This window comes from Mus pahari, chromosome 10 (genome assembly GCF_900095145.1).
Source record: "Mus pahari chromosome 10, PAHARI_EIJ_v1.1, whole genome shotgun sequence".
NCBI classification, from domain to species: domain Eukaryota; kingdom Metazoa; phylum Chordata; class Mammalia; order Rodentia; family Muridae; genus Mus; species Mus pahari.
This window is the reverse complement of record NC_034599.1, coordinates 90,288,609-90,308,080: the sequence shown is the minus strand read 5'-3', so window position 1 is coordinate 90,308,080 and position 19,472 is coordinate 90,288,609. Positions and strand designations below refer to the sequence as shown.

General features: G+C 50.1%; 1 protein-coding gene across 2 annotated transcripts in view; it reads left to right on the top strand.

Moving 5' to 3' along the window:
* The window catches only part of Pxylp1 (2-phosphoxylose phosphatase 1), a 63,763-nt gene that overhangs the window by 35,091 nt on the left and 9,200 nt on the right, over positions 1–19,472 (top strand). For both annotated transcript variants that reach the window (XM_021206629.1, XM_029543543.1), the window contains exons 3-4: positions 14,530–14,688; positions 15,472–15,598. In XM_021206629.1, the coding sequence (XP_021062288.1) occupies positions 14,530–14,688; positions 15,472–15,598 (286 nt within the window). The remainder of the gene's footprint in view (positions 1–14,529; positions 14,689–15,471; positions 15,599–19,472) is intronic.

The window sequence follows — 19,472 nt, the reverse complement described above, 5'->3', positions numbered from 1 at the left end:
TCTGCGTGCTTATAATCGCCCGTTCTTCCTCAGCAGCATCCCTTCGCTGTGTGTTTTGTGCCTGTTTCTCCGTGTTTTCACTGGCACTCCCCAAATGGTCGTGTGACAGGCACACAAGGCTCTGAAGTGGCAGCCTTGCTTTCTTTGAATGTTAGCTTCCTCATCCAGCAGCTGGGTCCTCTGCAAGACAGTTAATCATGGTAATTTTGCAAGGCTGGTGTGAGAGGAGACACTTCCGGAAAAGCCTTGGTTCGTGGAAGCCTCTTCGTTACCTACTGCTGCTTTGCAGAATTGGTAGAGAATTTAGACTTTTGGGAAAGCCCCTTGGCTCGTGGAAGCTGATGTTTCTTCTGTAAGACAGAGCTGATAATTATTGTCTTTCAAGGGTGGTTGAGAGTTTTTGGGAAAACCCTTGGCCCACAGAAGCATACTGACCATATGTCTGTAAGCTAACCAGAGTCCTGTCAGAGTACATGATCATGGTATTCTGGCATCCCAGAAGGTGGTCAGGGTTTCTGTTACTTCAGCTGTTTGATGAAAGAAAACTTAACCCTAACATTAGCCCTAACTTTGATTAACGCTAACCCTAGCCCTTTTAATCAGAGTGCATTGGCTGACAGTCAACCTCTATGGTGCTTAGGGCACTCAGCCCTGGGAGGCATCCTCTACCTACAGCAGTGAAAGCCAGCATTGTCTTAGGCATCTGCGGCGTCGGCCCGTTGTGTATAACCTGAATGGACAGACACACATTTGCACTGGGCATGGCATGGAGCTTCCGAGGACTCAGTGCTATGTCAAGGTGGCCTGGGTCGTGTATTCTCCCCACAGGAGTTGGCACACCCTGAAGGTCACTCTCTAAGGAGTATAGTGTCAGGACAGTCATTGGGCCCAATCACATTTTGTGTCTTCACACTCTTGAATTCTCAAGTTTACTAATTTTTCTCTTTTCTTATTGATGCAGTGCAGCTCATATGAGCTTGTTCTTCAGCTAACATTCTTGAGTTGTCACAGGGCTCAGACCTCCTGGAAGCACAGGCAGCTCACTGACCCATGGAGTGCTGGCCAGGCAAGGGGTGGGGCATGGTAGAGGGGACAGAGCGAGGACCCTGACTGCAAACCAAACCCCTGCCCTGCCGCTGACCAGATTTCTGAGCTTAGAGAAGCGGTTTGCCTTCTCCGTGCCTCAGTTTCCTCTCAGAAAAGAGGGAACCTTGAGTTGGTAAAGGATTCCATCATGTGGTACAGTGCCTGACACAGAGTCATCCTGACATGTGATAATTAAGATCATGTCTGTGTGGCAGGGTGGTGTGGCAGGATAGAGGACAAGAATCCTGTCCAGTCTAGGGAGTCGGGGAACAGCTGGCATATTGGAGAGTGCACGGCCCCAGTTCTGTATTCCAGAATGTGGACGTCTGAATGCTTAGATCCTCCTTGCCTTGGGTCTTGTTTAAAATGCACATTCCTAAACAAGCGGACAAAAATGCTCGTGGTCCTGCCTACAGAATCTGACTCTTGGTGGGAGCAGAGCCCAGAAATCCGTGTTAAGAGGCAGCACCCGGCTGTGGCTCATGTAGTGTGAACTGGTGGGAGGTGACACTGGGCGATGCAGCTCAGCACAGACTGGGTCTGGCTTGAATAGTCACTAGGTGCTGTGTGTATTTGTATATTTACACAGAGGGCTCCTGCCGTGCTCTGCTGGGGGGTGGGGGAGGAAGACGAGAGCTGAGGGAAGTGAAATGTCCAGATCGTAGGTGAGGAGAGGAAGAGGGCTCAGGACAAGACACATAGCAGACAGAGCTGAGGAAGGAGAGGAGGGCTGGGGAGCCAGCAAGGTGCACAGGGGTGGCTGGAGGCATCTGAGGGCTGGCTGGGTGCAGTGCCCTGCCCAAAGTGGGTCTTGGTAGAAAGCCCAGGTCTGCAGCCACCGTTTGTGGCTGTGCTCACCACCGCGCAGCCTGGGCTGGGGAGGACTTGGATCGTGTAGACACTGTGAACTTGTTTGGTTTGGCTCAGCCAATGTTTTCAGGTTTTAAAAAATTATTTACCAGTTTCACACAAATAAACTTTCAGCTCTTGTCTGAAGAATCATTGGCCCTGGCACAGGAGACGCAGTCTCATCCTGATCCGTCTCCGCTGCAGCAGTGCTTTGCCCTGGAAAAAGAAAGGAGGCAAAGTTGAGATCCTGGGGAGACGGTGGAGAGAAGATGGAGGCAGAGCATCTGGGTAGGGAACTTAGGAGCTGTGCAGAAGCCGAGGGGAGAGGTACCCTTCCGGAAGGGATCAGGAGGGCCGCTACATCAGCTGTGTGCATAGGGTGGTGTGTGTGTATGGTGCGGTTCTGTTGGTACCTTTTTATGAGCAGAACCAGCATTCTTCCTGTCGTCTCCAGACGCCATACTCTGTCCCTGCCCTGTAGAGATTCCCTGTCTGCTGGGAGAGAGAATGACAGCATGTGGTGGAACCCTGAGAATTAAGCTGCCTCTGCACAGCAAGGGGGGGGGGGGAGAAGGAAGCAGTGGCTTTGCCCTTGGTTGCTGCGTAGACTTCCTGAGCCTCCTGTGCTCTTTCTAGCTGGCTGTTGGTACATGCAGCTTCAGTTGCATGGCGGCCCCTGGAGGCCTGCTGTGCATGGCATCCATGACCTTGCTAAGCACATGTTTGGATAAAGGCAGCTGAGCATAAGCTCCCTGGCTACAGAACAGTCTAGAGCCTGCGCCCAGGCAGGGGATCACACTGGCCTCTGCTTTTGGTCTTGTATACATTTTTTTTTTTTTTAAAAGAAGGCATGAAATATATCCAGTGTGTGAACTGGTGTGTTTGGAAAACCTTTGTGTGTTTCCATGGGCAAGGTTTAGGGACAGACTCCTTTAGAGAGCACGGAGTCCCAGCTGGCAGAGTGGCTCGGTAGATAAAGGTGCCACCAGGACAGCCTGAGTTTGATTCTCAGAACCCACACGGCGGAAGAAGACAACCAACTCGCACGGGCGATCATTTCACATCTCTATATACACCTTGGCATGAATACGCGAGTGCGCGCGCACGCGCGCGCGCATACACACACACACACACACACACACACACACACACACACACGCGCGCGCACGCAAAACTTAAAAGCAAGCTAAGGGTCTGATGTACTATACACAGTTCTTACCATTCTTAATTGAAATGCTTAGGAGCAGAGTATTTCTCATTTGGGGCTGCAGAATATTTACATATACATAATAGAATGAATGTCTTGAAGATTGGACCCAAATCTGAACGTGAAGTTCATTTGCGCTTCATATATACCGAACCACCCACCAACAAGCATATAGGGGCTGGTCTGAGACCCTCCACCCAGCACATATGTACCAAAGGGCTGCCATGTCTGGCCTCAGTGGGGGAGGATGTACCTAGTCCTGTACAGACTTGATGTACCCGGGTAGGGGGTTGGGAGGCTGCCTTCTCAGAGGCAAGGGGAGGGGAGAACTCTTGAGGGGAGGCAGCATTTGGGATGTAAATAAATAGACACCTAGCTTGTAATGGCTTCCAGCCTGATAGGACCTGCCCTTCCGGCCATGCTCTGCCGTGATCCCCCGGCTCATGCAGGCAGCCAGCTCAGTGGAGATCCTCAGGGACTTGCTACACCAGGTGGCTCATGGTGAGGCAACATTAAAAAGAGGAAAACATGAAAGGCCGTATATTGTGGCTCAATAAGTTCACAAGGAGACGTGAGTTTCGACCGTTTGATCAGGCTTCTCTGTGTAAATCCAAGCAACTGAGTCTTCAGGTGTGGTTTTGCCTTTCCCCACCTCTCCTATAAAACAAGACCCAGCCCAGCCATTAACACAAGTGACCAAAGGCAGATAATAGAACTGCAGGCTTTTTCTTGTGGTTCTGGTTTTCATGGGCAATTACAGCAGGCATTTTTTTTTTTTTTTTTTTTTTTTTGATCCAGCATAGCATGGAGACAGGAGGGTGAGCATTTAAGATAATTTCATGGTCTGAGGAGAGCTGAGGGAATTGTGGGAACTGGCTGTTAGAGGAAATCACTATTATTCCTTGGCAGATGGATGAAAGAGAGAGAACTCCAGAGTCCTTTAGGTGATGGAGAGAACCTAGAGCAAAGTGGAGGCAGGATGGAGGTGGTACCCTGTGCTCAGAAAAGATGCTGACTCGGGGGAGCCGAATGTCTGCTGCGGCTGCTGCTGCTGTGGCTGCTGCTGCCGAGGTGGCTAAGGGGCAGGGAGACAGGCTCGCTGTGCTTCTTGGGGGTGTGGACAGCAGCACTCTGTGTCCCCTCCTGGTCACACATTGAAGAGATTATAAGGCAGGGGGTGGGTGTGTCTGGAGAGATAGCTCTGTGATGAAGAGCACTCTCCTCTGTTCTTGCAGCGGACCCAGGTTCACCCACATGGAGTGGGCTCACAACCACCTGGAGGTCCCAGCCCCAGGGGACCCGACACCTCCTGGCCTCCACGGGCACCTGCATGCCTGTGGGGTACATTTACTCACGCAGGCGCATGCGCTTATATATAAATACAAAATAAACTTTTAAAAGAACGTATACGGAACAGGAAAAAAACTTTGGAAGGTAGATGTGGAAATGCCGTGTCTTGATCCTTTAGCATCTTCTGTACCCAGGTGACCCCGCATCCACCGCAGCCACCCTAAGGTAGGTATGGTCCACTTCGCTTTACAGATGGAGGTTAGAAAGGTAGAGGTGCCTGCCCGAGCAGGACCGGGTCGCACGCCTCGCTTGCTGAACCCTCCCCAGCCCAGGCTGCCTCTCAGCAGTCAGAACCAGACAGAACTAAGTGGAACGCCAGTCAGAATATGGTCCCTGAGGAGGTGACCAGCCCAGGCTGACGTCCCAGTGAGGACAAAGCAGGCCCTGGAGCTAGGACGGTAAGATGTAGATGGCAGGCCAGATCTTGGCAATGTCACTAGAGCAGTGGTTCTCAACTGACCTCTTGGGGGATGTGTGTCCAAGCATCTGTCCTCAGAAGGCCAATATCAGATGTCCTGCATACCAGGTATTTATGTTATGTCAATCACAAATTAATTTTAATAGTAATAGAAAAATTACAGTTATGAAGTAGCAATGAAAATAATTCTGTGGTTGGGGTCACCACAACATAAGGAACTGTATGGAAGGTTCCTGTATTGAACTGTAGAGGAAGATGAGAGCCACTGCATTTAGAGTATAACTTGTGTGGCAACTGAGCCCAGAGACAAAGTTGAAGTGACACTTTATCCTGATCGTGTTTCCAGTCCCTGGGATGGATACCTGTAGTTTCCAGCATGGAACTTTAGTCTAACAGGTGTTTGCACAGAGGAAGAGAAGCAAACAGATCACATATGCTGAGAGAATGCTGGGAGGGAGAGCTTTGAAAGCTGCCCCACCCTCACTGCAAAACTGTTTTCCTTTGGGGGCAGCCTGTCTTTTCTGGAAAGGGACCTTGTTAGCCTGCATAGTCAGGTCCCTTCCTTGGGTTAGTTGGCAGGCAAGAACAGGGCATGGAGGAACAGCATAGAGACCCAACTGGACTATAGTGTTGGTATAGCATTAGGTTGCTTGTCTTAGTTAGGGTTTCTCTTGCTGTGATAAATCGCCATGACCAAAAGTAGCTTGGGCAGGAAAGGGTTTATCTTAGCTTACAGCTATAGTCCAGCAGGAAGGGAAGTCAGGGCAGGAACCTGGAGCAGGAACTCAGGCAGAAGCCATGGAGGAATTCTGGCTTTCTCCCCACGACTTACTCAGCCTGTTTTCTTGTATACCCCAGACCCGTCAGCCCAGGGGTGGCGCCATCCACAATGGGCAGGGCCTCCTCGTGTCGTTAATCATGACATGTCCCACAGGCTTACCTGCAGGCCAGTTGAGGCTCCCTCTTCTCAGATGACACTCACGTGTGTCAAGCTGACACAACACTAGCCGGCACGTTGCTGTCCCCAGGTATGGGGTTTCCTTACGGGAGGAAAGGGAGTGTTGTCATGGAAGCAATAGCGCCTGCCTTTGCCTTGCTCCATCCAAGTCATCCTAAGGTACCTGTGGAAAGCTCACACAGGAGGCTAAGGCTCCAACAGGTAGAGGAGGGCCAGGCTGTGAGTTCCCTCTGCATCATCACTGTGCTCACCATGCCACACAGAAACAGCTGACAGGGCAGGTTTCATTTTAGCTCTTGGTTTCAGAGAGATCTGGGTTCACCATAACGGGGAAAGCTCGGCACTGGGAGGTTGTGGCTGAGATGGCGTGGGACCCTGTTCACACGGTGGCAGATTGGGAAGCAGAGCGCTAGATAGGAACTCAAAGGTTGACTGTAATCTCAAAGGACTGTCCCTGGAGCTCTGTTTTCTCCAGCAAGATCCTACCATATAAAGGTTCCACAGCCTCCCACCAGCCAGGGAACAAGTACTCATAGCGTGAGCGAGCGTGTGGGGACATTTCGGATACAAACCATAACAACAAGGGATCGGTAGATTTTGTCTTCTGCCCTGGGTCAGGACCTTGAGATGAGGAGGTGAGCTGGCACTATAGCCACTGGCTTGACACTCTGGAGGAAGGACACTGGCTGTGTCTGTGCAAGTCAGAGATTCCCAAATATTGAGCTGGCCTCAGATACTTGGCTGTAACATCCCCGCTGACCCATTCATTACTGCAGTGGTGCTGGTAGGAATAACTGACGTGGCCCGAGGCCCGAGGGCCAGCCACATGACTATGCTGGGAAGTTTGACTGGCTCTGACTCTGAGCCACTTCTTCCATCCTGTGGGACTTGGAAGAGAATCAAGAAAAGTCAGAACAGAATCATCAGATGTTCATAGCTCTGGCGGCTGGGCCAGGCTCTCGTTAGTTAGCTAGCATTTGCCTGAAGATGGTAGTGACCGTTCATGGCACATTTCCTCCGTAGCACAGTCTCCGTGGTGCCTTTCCTGTACCCCAAAACCAGTGACCAGAGGGTGCAGGAGGTGTCATGACAAAGGACCTCCCCCTTTCCCCCAAGGTTTAAGTGGTTTCCACTCTTCTTATTTATTAGTGGCTGCTGGACAGATGCATAGGCTTTAGCCTGAAGAGGTAGGGCCAGGGCTTGCAGCTCTCAGGAAGCCCCTTGGCTTCCTCTCCACTACCCCTTATGGTACACTTTCTGACTGATTGCTAGGATTAGGGCCGGTTGAGTCTAGTCAGCACTGCCTGCTGATAAAGCCAGGTGGAGAGAGGGAATTGGGGAAGGGAACATTTTTGTCATCCTCCTGCTTCCAACAAGTTTGCTCTTTGCTTCTGAGAGTAGGGGACTGACCTGGTCAGTGTTCTGTTACTGTGTGTGAGGAGACACCATGACCAAGGCAACTCTTATAAGGGAAAACATTTCATTGGGGGCTGGCTTAACAGTTTCAGAGGTCTACTGCATTGTCATCATGGTGGGAAGCATGGTGGCACATGGGCAGACATGGTGCTGGAGAGGTAGCTGAGAGTTCTCCATCTGGATCAGCAGGCAGCAGGAAGAGAGAGAGACATGGGGTCTGACTTGAGCTTCTGAAACCCCAAAGCCCATCCTCACTGACATACTTCCCCCAGCAAGGCCACACCTCCTAATCCCTGTCAAGTAGTGCCACTCCCTAATGACCAAGCCTTCAAATATGTGAGCCTATGGGGGCCATTCTTATTCAAACCACCTCAGAGCTGTAAAGGGAGGCCTTAAAGGGCATGCTCTCTGTCATTTCTTTGAGACTCTGTCAGCATCTTCATTCAGGCATTACAGGGGAGTGGACAGGATGAAATGGGATGGAGGCTGATGGAGATCTTCTTTCTGCTTAATGATCACACAACAGAGAAAGTGCCCGTGAGAACTTTCTGTGCCACACATGTCACCCTGGGCACAGTGGCGCTGTGGCCCCAGGGCACACACCCAGAGTTGGGCATTTTTCCACCTACACAGAGGAACTCATGAGCCTTCTGTCTGCCCACTCTCTCTCTCCACATGCCACCCCCCACGGTCCATTTCTTCTTTTCATCTGAGCCATCATCATCTGATTCGGAACAGCAGTGTTTCTAATTGGCCTGGGGAGGGGGCAAGGTTGCAGCCGAATTACAGGAGATATGGGCAAGGGCTGATGGGGTAAGTGTGTGTCAAACGCAGACTCTAGATATTTCCCAGCCTCTGAGCCTGTCCCTGTACTCACTTCCTACTCCAGAAGAGCCAGTCCCTAAGAGCTCATGTGGCAAGTGGCATAATGCCAGGATCAAAACATCCTCCAGCTGCTCCTCCAGGCCCCGCCTCTGCCAGCCCCTCATAGGGCTCCCTGGGTGTCATTCGTCCCTTATGGTCAGTTGGGCCAGTTCTTTCAGAGTTCTGAGGCAAGGCCTGAACTAGGTTGCTGACCACAACAGGGAGCTACACACCAACCTCTTAGAACCCAGAAAGCCTGACTCCAGCCATCCCCTCTCTAGGCTGCTTGGGTAACTGAAATTCTCCAGAGGATTCAGTGATGCACGGGCTGCAGACCAGAGTGTGACTCAGAGCAGACCTTCATCAGCAAGCATTTTTTTTGGGGAAGGGCTGTCCTCTGCCAGCCATTAGGGTACATAAACATGAAAGAGGCATGATCGTGACCTTCTAGGCGTTTGGGGTGATGTAATAACACACGGGGCACCCCTGCTTACATGCACTCCGGTATGAGCCTCACAGCTGAAGTTAGACTTCTGGGAGAGGGAGGTAGAAACGACTTGTAAACTCAGAGTGGCCTTCCTGGAGGAGGCAGCTCCTGGCAGATTCCTGCAACAGGAACTGGGTGGGCTGAATTACAAGCAAGCAGGGCCATTGAGGGAAGCATGTTAGGGGGTGCGCTCTGAGTGGCACAGATGCCGCCAGGGGGTGCCACCGGGATGAAGAAGAGCTGAGACTTCACACACACACAGCCTGAGAGCCTCTGGGAGTGCCTGGGATCTAAAGGACTCCCCAGAGAGCCCTTGAGCGTGGAAACCCTGTCTGGATGTTCACCTCAGCAATAATGAACAAGACTAAGGAGCCTCAGTGACAGAGGAGGCAGCAGAGATCTTTCCAGATGTAAGCTCTCCTTCTGATTGCGATATTTTTCATTTGTGGTCTTCCTTGGAACCAGCCACCAGGTCCCACTGACCCACCCATCCCAAACCAGGCCTCACAGCGAGTGCTTTCAGATAACCCAGGACTCCACACACTCTGTTCTCTTACCCCTCAAATGTCTGCTTAACTGCACCCTGCCTTGGCCTAGAGGAAGTGAGCTATAAGCCAGCCAGGGAACCGGAATTTGATAGACTCTGTATAAAAAGCACAGTAACGACCTGCAGACGCTACCCAGCCAGGAGGGCGAGCCATCACAGTGCCACCGTAGGACATCTGCTTTGTGCCTCATCCCCCCCACAGCAAATTAGCTCCAGGCACCCGAGCTGTGCTATGCGTTGGCCCTTAACATCTCCCAGCTGTGGGGAAGAGAGAGGCTCTCCAGCTGCAGCCAAGGTCAGACCTGGGGAACGGGCAACTCCAAAAGTTTTTTATTGTTGTTTTATTTAGTAAAGCCTACAAATACGTCCATGTCTATTAAGACCTGGCAATAAATGTTTGTTCTTTCCAATATAGAATGCACGTAACATGTGACTACTATAACTATATTTATGTTAAATTCACTCAGGTATTTGTAGGGAAACAAATAAAATACTTGTTGGCATGCGTTCCTTCTGTTTCCCAAATGGACCGTACCGTGGCATTGTGGGGCATCTGACGTGTGTTGCTGGGTTCTCACCTAGGGAACAAATGTCTGACTACCCATGTGACGGTGAATCGCTTTGTTTTGTTTTGTTTTGTTTTGTTTGAGACAGGGTTTCTCTGTATAGCCCTGGCTGCCCTGGAACTCACTTTGTAGACCAGGTTGGCCTCGAACTCGGAAATCCGCCTGCCTCTGCCTTCTGAGTGCTGGGATTAAAGGCGTGCGCCACCACCGCCCAGATCTTGTCAACTTGATAGGATTTATAATCACCAAGAGATCAAATCTCAGGGTGAATCTGTGAGGGGCTGCTATCTACACTTGATTATTTGAGGTACAGAGACCCACCCAAAATGTAGGTAGTACTTAATTCCACGGTCTGGGATCCTGGGAAAGGAGAGAGGGTGATAGGTACAAGAATGTATTGCTCCCTGCCTCCTGAGTGAGGATGCAGTGTGGCCTGCTGGTCTCCTGCTCGTGCCACCATGCCTCCTCTGCCATGATGGAATGTCTCTCCTTTAACTGTAAGCCAAAATAGCTTGTGCCTTTCATAATTGCTTCCATCAGATATTGTGTCCTAATCATGAGACATGTAACCAATACAGAAAATCGGCACTGAAAAACGGGGCCTTCGCTGGGATAAATCTGACCCTGTGGCCTTTGGAACTGCTTTTGTATAGAGAAGTCCTCGCCTATTCTGATGAGAACTTGGAATACAGAGTGCTGAGAGATGCTGAGAGTGGTGGCCTGGCTCAGGAGGCCTCAGAGGGAAACAAAGACTCCACGAGGAACTGGGTCAGGGTCATAGTCATGCTTTATTCAGGTAGAGAGTCTGGCTGCATTCTGCCTGTGTCCTGAGAACTACGGTAGAGTTGAATTTGAAGGCAAGGGACTGCCTTGTTTGACAGAGGAAGTCTCAAGATGGGGTACCACTCAAGCTATGTCATGGTTACTGTTCATGGCTTCTACCCAGGTCTACAGTGAGAAGGGATGAGCAATGAGCAGAAGGGAGAGAAGAGCTGGAAAACCTGCCACCTTTGGTCGGGAGGGAAGGAAGCAAGAAGCAGCTATAATTGTTAAGGGCCATCACCAGGAAAGAACAACCCCTTGCTGTGCAGGAACAGAAGGGAAGGCGTCCTGAGGGCCAGTCCTTCTACAGCATAGACTCCTTCTTGTGCAAAGGCAAATTCAAAGGAGAAAACTTACACTGAGAAGATGCAGGGAGGTGGGGTGGGGGTACCCTGCTTCTCTAAGCAACTGCCTAGGGAAATGTTTCCCTGGGGTGAACAGAAGCTGATGCAGTTGCAGTTCAAAGGGTCAGGCTCCATCCTCAGCAGGCAGTGGAACTTGTCAGTATCACCGATATAGAACTGGTTTTTTTGTGAGCACAAAAGATGTGGGATTGAGGGGGACATGGAGTCTTGCACCAAGTATGTGGTGCTGTTTGAAATCCCTTCAGGGAAGCCTGGGAAAGCCATTGTAGGAAACATGAAGGTAAGGCCGAACTTGTAGTGGAGTTCCCAGGAGGTGTAAGAGCCATAGGATGTTACCTGAGGGATGCTGCAGTGTGTGGGGCCAGAGGGGTAGCCTCTGAAGAGCTTTGGAGTCCAGACAATTCCATCCAGAACTCCAAATGCTGGATATAGAGCTGCAGCATTTACAGTTGTCTTAGTCAGGGTTTCTATTCCTGCACAAACATCATGACCAAGAAGAAAGTTGGGAAGGAAAGGGTTTATTCAGCTTACATTTTCCACATTGCTGTTTATCACCAAAGGAAGTTAGGACTGGAACTCAAGCAGGTCAGAAATCAGGAGCTGATGCAGAGGCTATGAAGGGATGTTCCTTACTGGCTTGCTGGCTCTGGCTTGCTCAGCCTGCTCTCTTGTAGAACCCAAGACTACCAGCCCAGAGATGGTCCCACCCACAAGGGGCCTTTCCCCCTTGATCACTGAGAAAAATGCCCCACAGCTGGATCTCATAGAAGCACTTCCCCAACTGAAGCTCCTTTCTCTGTGATAACTCCAGCTTGTGTCAAGTTGACACACAAAACCAGCCAGTACAGTTGTCTTGTTCGAGTTCAGTCTTGTTTTGGCCTGCTCATTCCTTGCTGTATCCCAGTTCTTCCCTTTTGGAATTGTATTCTATGCCATTGTATATTGTAACATGTAACTTATTTCTTGTTTGAGTTCAGTTAAACGATTACTCCGAGTCCCAGGTGACACTTGGGTTTTCAAACAGTGTTGGAACTATTAAAAATTATGGAGACTTTTGAAGTTGAACTGAATGTATTTTGCATTGTGAGATGGCAATGAGTCTTTGAGAATAAGGAGAGAGAGGTTTGGGCTTACAGGTGATGTGTTTGGAAATCAAGTTGACAACCAGTAGAGTTGGAAGGTTTAATCTTTGGTGTCAGTTTGCTGGAATTTAGAATCACCATGGAAACATCTTTGGGAATATATGGGAGTGATGTCAAGGTTAGATTAACTGAGGTGGGAAACCCCACCCTACATGTGAGTAGTAGTGCTCTGTGGGCTGAGGTCTGCATCAAATAAGAGGACAAAGCTAGGTGAGCACATATGACACTCTCTGCTTTCTGTCACTGGATGGAATGTGACCAGCTCCCTCCTGCTGCCATGTCCTCCATGATGGGCTGATCCTTCAAACTGTGAGCCAAAAAACAAACAAACAGAAACCCATGTCTTAGTTAGGGTTTCTATTGCCGTGAAGAGACACCATTAACTGGGGCTGGCTTACAATTTCAGAGGTTAGCAGGGCGTGGTGGTGCACACCTTTAATCCCAGTACTCGGGAGGCAGAGGCAGGCAGATTTCTGAGTTTGAGGTCAGCCTGGTCTACAAAGTGAGTTCCAGGACAGCCAGGGCTACATAGAAAAACCCTGTCTCGAAAAACCAAAAACAAAAAAACAAAAAACAAACAACAAACAACAAACAACAACAAAAAACCAAACCAAAAAAAAAAACCAAGAACAAAACAATTTCGGAGGTTTAGTCCATTATCATCATGGTGGTCATGACTGCAGGCAGACATGGTGCTGGAGAGGTACCTGAGAGTTCTACATCCGAAAGGCAGAAGAGAGAGAGAGACACTGGCCCTGGCTTGAGCATCTGAAACCTCAAAGCCCAGCCCCCCCCAGTGACACACCTACTTCAACAAGGCCACACCTCCTAATAGTGCCACTTCACTGTGGGCCTGTGGTGGTACTGTTCAAGTGTGCTCTTTCAGTCTGGGGGCATATATCTTGTTGGTAATTTTCTCTTGCCTTTCTGTAGTTACTAACTTGTGCATTCGTTCATGTTTTGTTGTGCTGGTATTTGCACTTAGCCTGTTTGTATCCCGTACTGAATCTTCAGTTGTAGTGTTCTTCTGTCCTTGGGGTGTCAGTCACTTGTCTGTTCTGTATGTTGCAAATGTTTTTCTCTTAGTGTATTCATTGTCTTTCATTGTTTTTTTGTTTTTTTTGTTTTTTTTTTTTTTATAACATCTGTTTGACAAGGGAATCTTTCAGATACTTATGTAGAAGAAATCAGGGAGCCTAATCTGATGTAGACTAGTGATTAGTTTCTGTTTCAGCTATTGTTTGGGTATGTGTATAAACATACTATTTGTGAATATATTTTTGTTATGTGGTTGGTAAGCCTTTAGAAAGTTAACCAGAGGGCTGGTGAGATGGCTCAGTAGGTAAGAGCACCCGACTGCTCTTCCAAAGGTCCAGAGTTCAAATCCCAGCAACCACATGGTGGCTCACAACCATCTGTAACAAGATCTGACTCCCTCTTCTGGAGTGTCTGAAGATAGCTACAGTGTACTTAAAAATAAATAAATAAAAAAAAAAAAAAAAAAAAAATCTTAAAAAAAAAAAAAAAAAGAAAGTTAACCAGATTTGTGGGCTCACTTGTTTGCAAGCACATCTTACCCCAGTCAATGCTACAAATGTGACTGCTACCGTGTGGGGGGTCTCTAGATACTCTGTGAAGCTGCAAGACCACTTCCCAGTCATGGAAGGACCGGGGACTACTGAGATAGGCTGTCTGTGGACAGACAGACAGATGGCTGCACAGCCCCAACCCGAACAGGGAGAGGCCCTCTCAGTCACAAGGAAAAAGCATTTCAGTTGCCCTGTCACTGCCTTCACTGATTCTGGTCACGTGTCCACCCTGCCAAGGTGAATACTGTCACTGATAGCTTAGCCAGTCTCCCACGGGGCCCTGGGCTCACTGATAGAAAGATGGATGCCAAATAGACAAGTCATTAGATGTTGCATGACACTCGACACCCACAGGCGACTGGGGAGAGCCAGCCCAGGCAGATGAGTAGGAGTCTGTCAGGGGTCCATTCACCGCACATGTGGACCTTAGTCTCAGGCTCTCCTCTGTGAAGCAATCTCGTGAGGACCAGTGAGCAGATTCCTCCTGATATAGGGCTCTAGGGAGCACAGAATGTGGTCAGAGGGTATTAATTGAGGTGTGACACACACTCCATTTGGCACTTAACAGGCGCCAGTAGACAGTGATTCCCCCCCCCCGCGCCCCATTTAGTTATGGAAGCTAAAAGCTTATTGAGAAGAGGGGCTGTGTCCTCATGCACAGTTAGTTCCAGTAACTCGAGAGTGAGGAGTAAGCTCTCCTGGCCCGCGCTGAGGGGGGTCTGTCACTGTTAGGCCCAGACTGACTTCTAGTTCCGCTAAGAGCCACCCTAACTGAAGGAGAGAACGCCCCTGTGACATTCAGCCGTCCGCAGCCACAGCAGCTGATGTAGCAATCTTCTTTATTCACTCTGCTTGCTTTGCAGTCCACTTGATCCCAGTGTCCACCACAGAGAATGGGGGAAGCAGCAAGAGTCGGAAGAGGATCATGCCTGACCCAGCGACCGAGCCGCCCACGGTAGACCCGGTTTATGAAGCTCTTCTGTACTGCAACATTCCGAGTGTAGCTGAGCACAGCATGGAAGGTAGACCCAGTGTATGACCTGTTGCTGTCTGGGTAGCTTGGGCCTCAGGACCCAAGTAGACATCCTGGGGACAACGTTCTCTAAGCAGCATCAAACAGTGATAAGAAGCTGGCTGGCCTGCACTCAAATCCTGCAGCCACTGCTGCGCTGTGCCTGAGGATGGGCTCCTGGTCTTAGCACACTGTTCTGAGTAGTGGAGGTAGCTGGTGTCTGGTGAGATGTGGGTAAGGCAGACAAGGGCTTGAGGCTGGCCCATCCCTTTGGCAACTCGGCTTCTCAGGGCAAATCCACCGTATGCTTAGCATGTGCACAGGGCCTACGAGTCTTGCTATAAAGGTGTGTGAAAATATTATCCCCCATCAAGTTTGACTTTCCTCAAAGTGTATCATAGAGTGGTGTGGGATGCGGGCATTTGCGTCCTGCTGTATTTCCTGAAGGACTTAAAGCAGAAGTCTGTTGCTAGGATTTTTGTGAGTCTCCCCCAGTCTGTGCACATGAGACATTAGTCACCACGTGCACATCTCACTCACCTTCGGCTGATGGCTTTGGGGGCTTTGGGGCATGTCAGTCCCTCCCATGAACCTCTGTCTGAGCTTGTGGGGTTCTTCAGCATCACCCACCAGCACAGTGGCCTTCCCTACAGGTCAAGGCCCTGAGTAGCAGCTCTGCCATTTCTGGGTTGCCCTGGGTTCTACCTCCTCAGCCCCCAAGCCTGGGCATAGCCACCCTTGTTAAAAACATTTGCTTGTTATATGGTAACTGGAAGATGTGTCTCTCTCACAGGTCATGCCCCGCATCATTATAAGCTGGTCTCCGTTCACGTGTTCATTCGCCATGGGGACAGGTACCCACTGTATGCCATTCCCAAAACAAAGCGGCCAGAAATCGACTGCACTCTAGTGGCTAGCAGGTAAACTGCACCTTTTTTTAATTTTTTTTTTTATGAGTCTTGTCTTCATTCCTTCTGCTGTGTTCCCTGCAGCAGAGCACTATGGGAGGGAGGGTGCGAGCTACGCTTTGGTGGGCACCAACTGTTCAAAGTGTTCACCGTCTTGCATTGCATGCTGTTGTGTGACTCCCTTGGGAGACACAGACATCTACTCAACCCAGATAGGGCACTGATGACAGATCAGAAAAATGACTCCGCCCCAAACCCAGCTTTGTAAGCCAGAGATTTTATTGGGATTGCCTAAAGGAGCACGGGTGACTTGGAGGCCACTGCCTCACTGAAAAGCCCACCCCAGCGCGGGTGATCACACAGAAGGCCTCCCACACAGCTTGCGGGTGGCTCGGCCTAGTCACACTTTCTCTGACCCCCCACCCCCACCCCCTTAGTGGTTATTTCCTGCTGTTAAAATCTCGGACGGAGCCTTATGAGCCCTGTAACTTTCCGAGCTTCCTAGTCATAAGTTTCGTATGTCTTTTAAATTTCACTTGGCCTCCCTTCTCCCTCCGGGAGAGAGTGTCTGGATTGGGAGAAGAGAGCCCAAGACAGGCCCAGAGCAGAGGAGAGGATTTCAGGCAACTCAGAAAATGCAGAGGCCCGAGCCCCATTCAGCCTGAGCCGCAGCCTCTCATTCTGATGTTTCAAGTAAGAAAGAAGACAAAGAGTGAGCACTAGGTTTTCCGCACCCCCCCCAACCCCTCCAATCCCCCTCCCGGTAGAGGTGTTCCGTGGAGGCACCAGGCTCATCGATCCATCCCTTGGTCTCCATGAGAGCTCAGCCCCCCCACCTCTGAAATGGAAATGAAAGCTTACTAGGCGGTGTGTGTGGGGGGGGGGTGAGTCGCGAGGGGTGGATGATGCCCGAGAGGGCGTGCTCGCAGCTGCCGAGGCCTGTGAGTGTAAGATAATGTTCAGCCATTTAATTTTTCACACATTACAGGCAGCACTGTCTTAGTTGAAAGCCCTTAGGATGAAAAATAATTGGGCAGAGGATGGAAATTGCGTGCATGGAAATTAGAAGCGGTTAGCAATAAGTGATGCCTTGGCCGTAGCCCGTGTGTCTGGGGGGGGGCACGTAGCATCCATCCAGTGCAGCGTTTACTGAATGAGACCGTGAGGCATAGGGAAGTGCCCAGCAGGGGAGATGTTGTTTTGATGGAGTGCTCCTGGGGTGCCAGCCTACCTACGCAGGACCAGCCCTGTGGCCCCGTGGATTGCTTGCCTGCAGCCAGAGCTGTTCTCTAAGGACGTGAAGCTGGGGGGGGAGGGTCTCAGATAACTCTTGATGTCCCAGACCCCCTGGGGTTTGGGGAGTAGTTAGTGAAGCATTTTAGGTAGAAAGAATGTGAGGTTTTGTGTGTTCTCTGTTAATGCTGGAAACTACATTGCTGCCAGCCTGGGGACCATGTTTTCCTTGCTACATGGAGTAAACAAGATGTGTGTGTACCTTAGTGTCTCCTGTTAGGGGACCATGAGCACCCTGGAACCCTCACTCTCCAGCCTGGCATTCAGACTTTCCCCTGCTGAGTCTCTGCTCCCCAGCACCCTACTTCTCTCAGCACCCCCTCCTTCATGGCTTTGTGTTAGCTGTGTCTCCCCTACTGTCCTTCTTCGTGCTCACCCCACTTCCACAGTATCTTCAAGACCTCTTTAGAAGTTCTTTCTTCTGCACAGCAGCCCCCAGCCCTGCCCCGTCCCATATGTGAAACACCGAGGTGACTCTTTGGTTGTCTAGGGAACTGAATACCTACCTCTCACTGTAGAGGTGTGGGGACATATAGGAAGGATGTCAAAACAGGCAAGGGAAGTCTAGTGTAAAAGCCATTCCAGCTGGTATAGAGCCGGGTTATACTGTACTTTAACCCCATGGATGGAGAGCAAGGGAGGGCAGTTCAGAGGAGCCATTGTCCTCCTCCACCGGGGACAGCCTGGTGTTGTGTTTACAGCTGGTACTGCTCTGCCCTTGCCTGCTAGCCGTCTTTGAACAGTCTGAGGAATCGTGGGCCACTGGGCTTCTGTGCTACATGGGGCCAGCGTGGCTGTGGGGCTTTGTGGGCTGTCACATGCTTCAGTTCCTAGGCTGCAGTCTCCTTCCTCTTGCATGGAGAGAGCAAGTCACTAGGCCTGGCTTGAACATCAATGTCATCTTCTTCTTCTTTTTGATTTTTAAGATTTATTTATTATTATATCTAAATATACTGTAGCTGTCTTCAGACATACTGGTAGAGGGCATCAGATCTCATTACAGATGGTTGTAAGCCACCATGTGGTTGCTGGGATTTGAATTCACGACCTTTGGAAGAGCAGTCAGTACTCTTAACCACTGAGTCACCTCTCCAGCCCCTGGCTCGAACTTCTGAAGTCCTAAAGCCCACTCCTCAGTGACACATTTCCTCCAGCAAGCCACACCTACTCCAACAAGGCCAAACCTCCCAATTGTGCCACTCCCTATGGGCTGTGGGGGCTATTTTCATTTAGACCATCACAGGTAGTGAGGGGATAAGAAGGGAAGCCACTCTGAAAAAGAGACCACAGGTTGTGCAGGAGTCAGGTGGCAGCCAATGAGAAACTGCTCATTAGCAGTTAGACCCACCCAGGCAGCCTGGGGTGCTCAGCAACTTGGGGGTTTCCAGTCTCAGCTCAGTGGCGTGTGAGTGTAGCACTAAAATGGGTCCTTCAGACTGCACCGTGCTGGGGAGTCTGGGTTCCAGCACAATGGAGGAGGGGTGAGGAGGTAGAGACTTCTGGCAGCCACAGAGTGTAGGAGAACAAGCTGGTGTGATAGTCATGCTGCTGTGGAGGTGACCTCATTCAGAGGCAGAGCCCATACCCTGGCAGCTACCTCCCTTGCCCCTTTAATTCTGGCCTCATCAGCCACCCTCCTCGGCCTTGGGTGGACGACTTCCAGCGTACTTTCCACCCTTGAGCATGGCTTCTTCCTGTCTCCTGGCTCAACCATCACCTCTGTAAGATCTGCTTAGAACTCCTCACTTAGAATGACAGAGTGCTCCTCCCCCACTCCACTCTCCTCTCCTGCCTCCCCTTGCCATAGCATCTGTTAGTCATTCTCTGGGTCTGACTCTGTGTCTGTCTTTCTGTCTGTCTCTGTCTGTCTCTGTCTGTTTCTCCATCTCTCTTTCCCTCTCTCCCTGTTATCTCCCTCCCTCCCCCACCCCACCCCCATATATAAGCACAACTACAGAGTGTCTTGTGTGTGTGTTTCCCCAGACTGGAGGCTATGCTCCCTCCCTGAGTCAGAGATTTCTCTTACTTGTGTCCATTCCTGTTACCACCCGGGTACCCAGGACACATGTTTGTTGTTAAATGAGAAATTAACAGAGGCTGAACCTTGAGAATAGCCTCAGAGATGGAGGGGTAACCTTGGAGAAGGTCAGGTGGGATGGGTGGGCTACACGTCCAGCTTCATGGGGTGAAAAGCTGGGTATATATGGTGCTGTCCCTCCAGGAACCAAGGGCACTGCTCTGATGTCAGCTCCAGCATGGCCTGTGAGCTGTCTCCAGACACTCAATGAAGAGAGTCTGCCGGGCAGAGGGCTGTGCAGTTAGGGCTTAGGGACATTGGCATGCTGGTTTATTTGAGCATGCGGACAGCAGATAAGGCTAAAACGGTCTCAGGCAGAATGAAGAAAGCAGACAGTTGGCCATATCAAGTTTCACAAAAAAAAAGGCCCAGAAAAGTACTCTGGGATTGTCTTTTTATAAGCTTGTTTTTTTTTTTTTTTTTTTTTTTTTTATTATTTGTATCCATCTATTCTTTATTTGGTTTAATTTTTTGGTTTTTTTTATAAGCTCCTTCTGGTTTCCAGCCAGGTGAGCT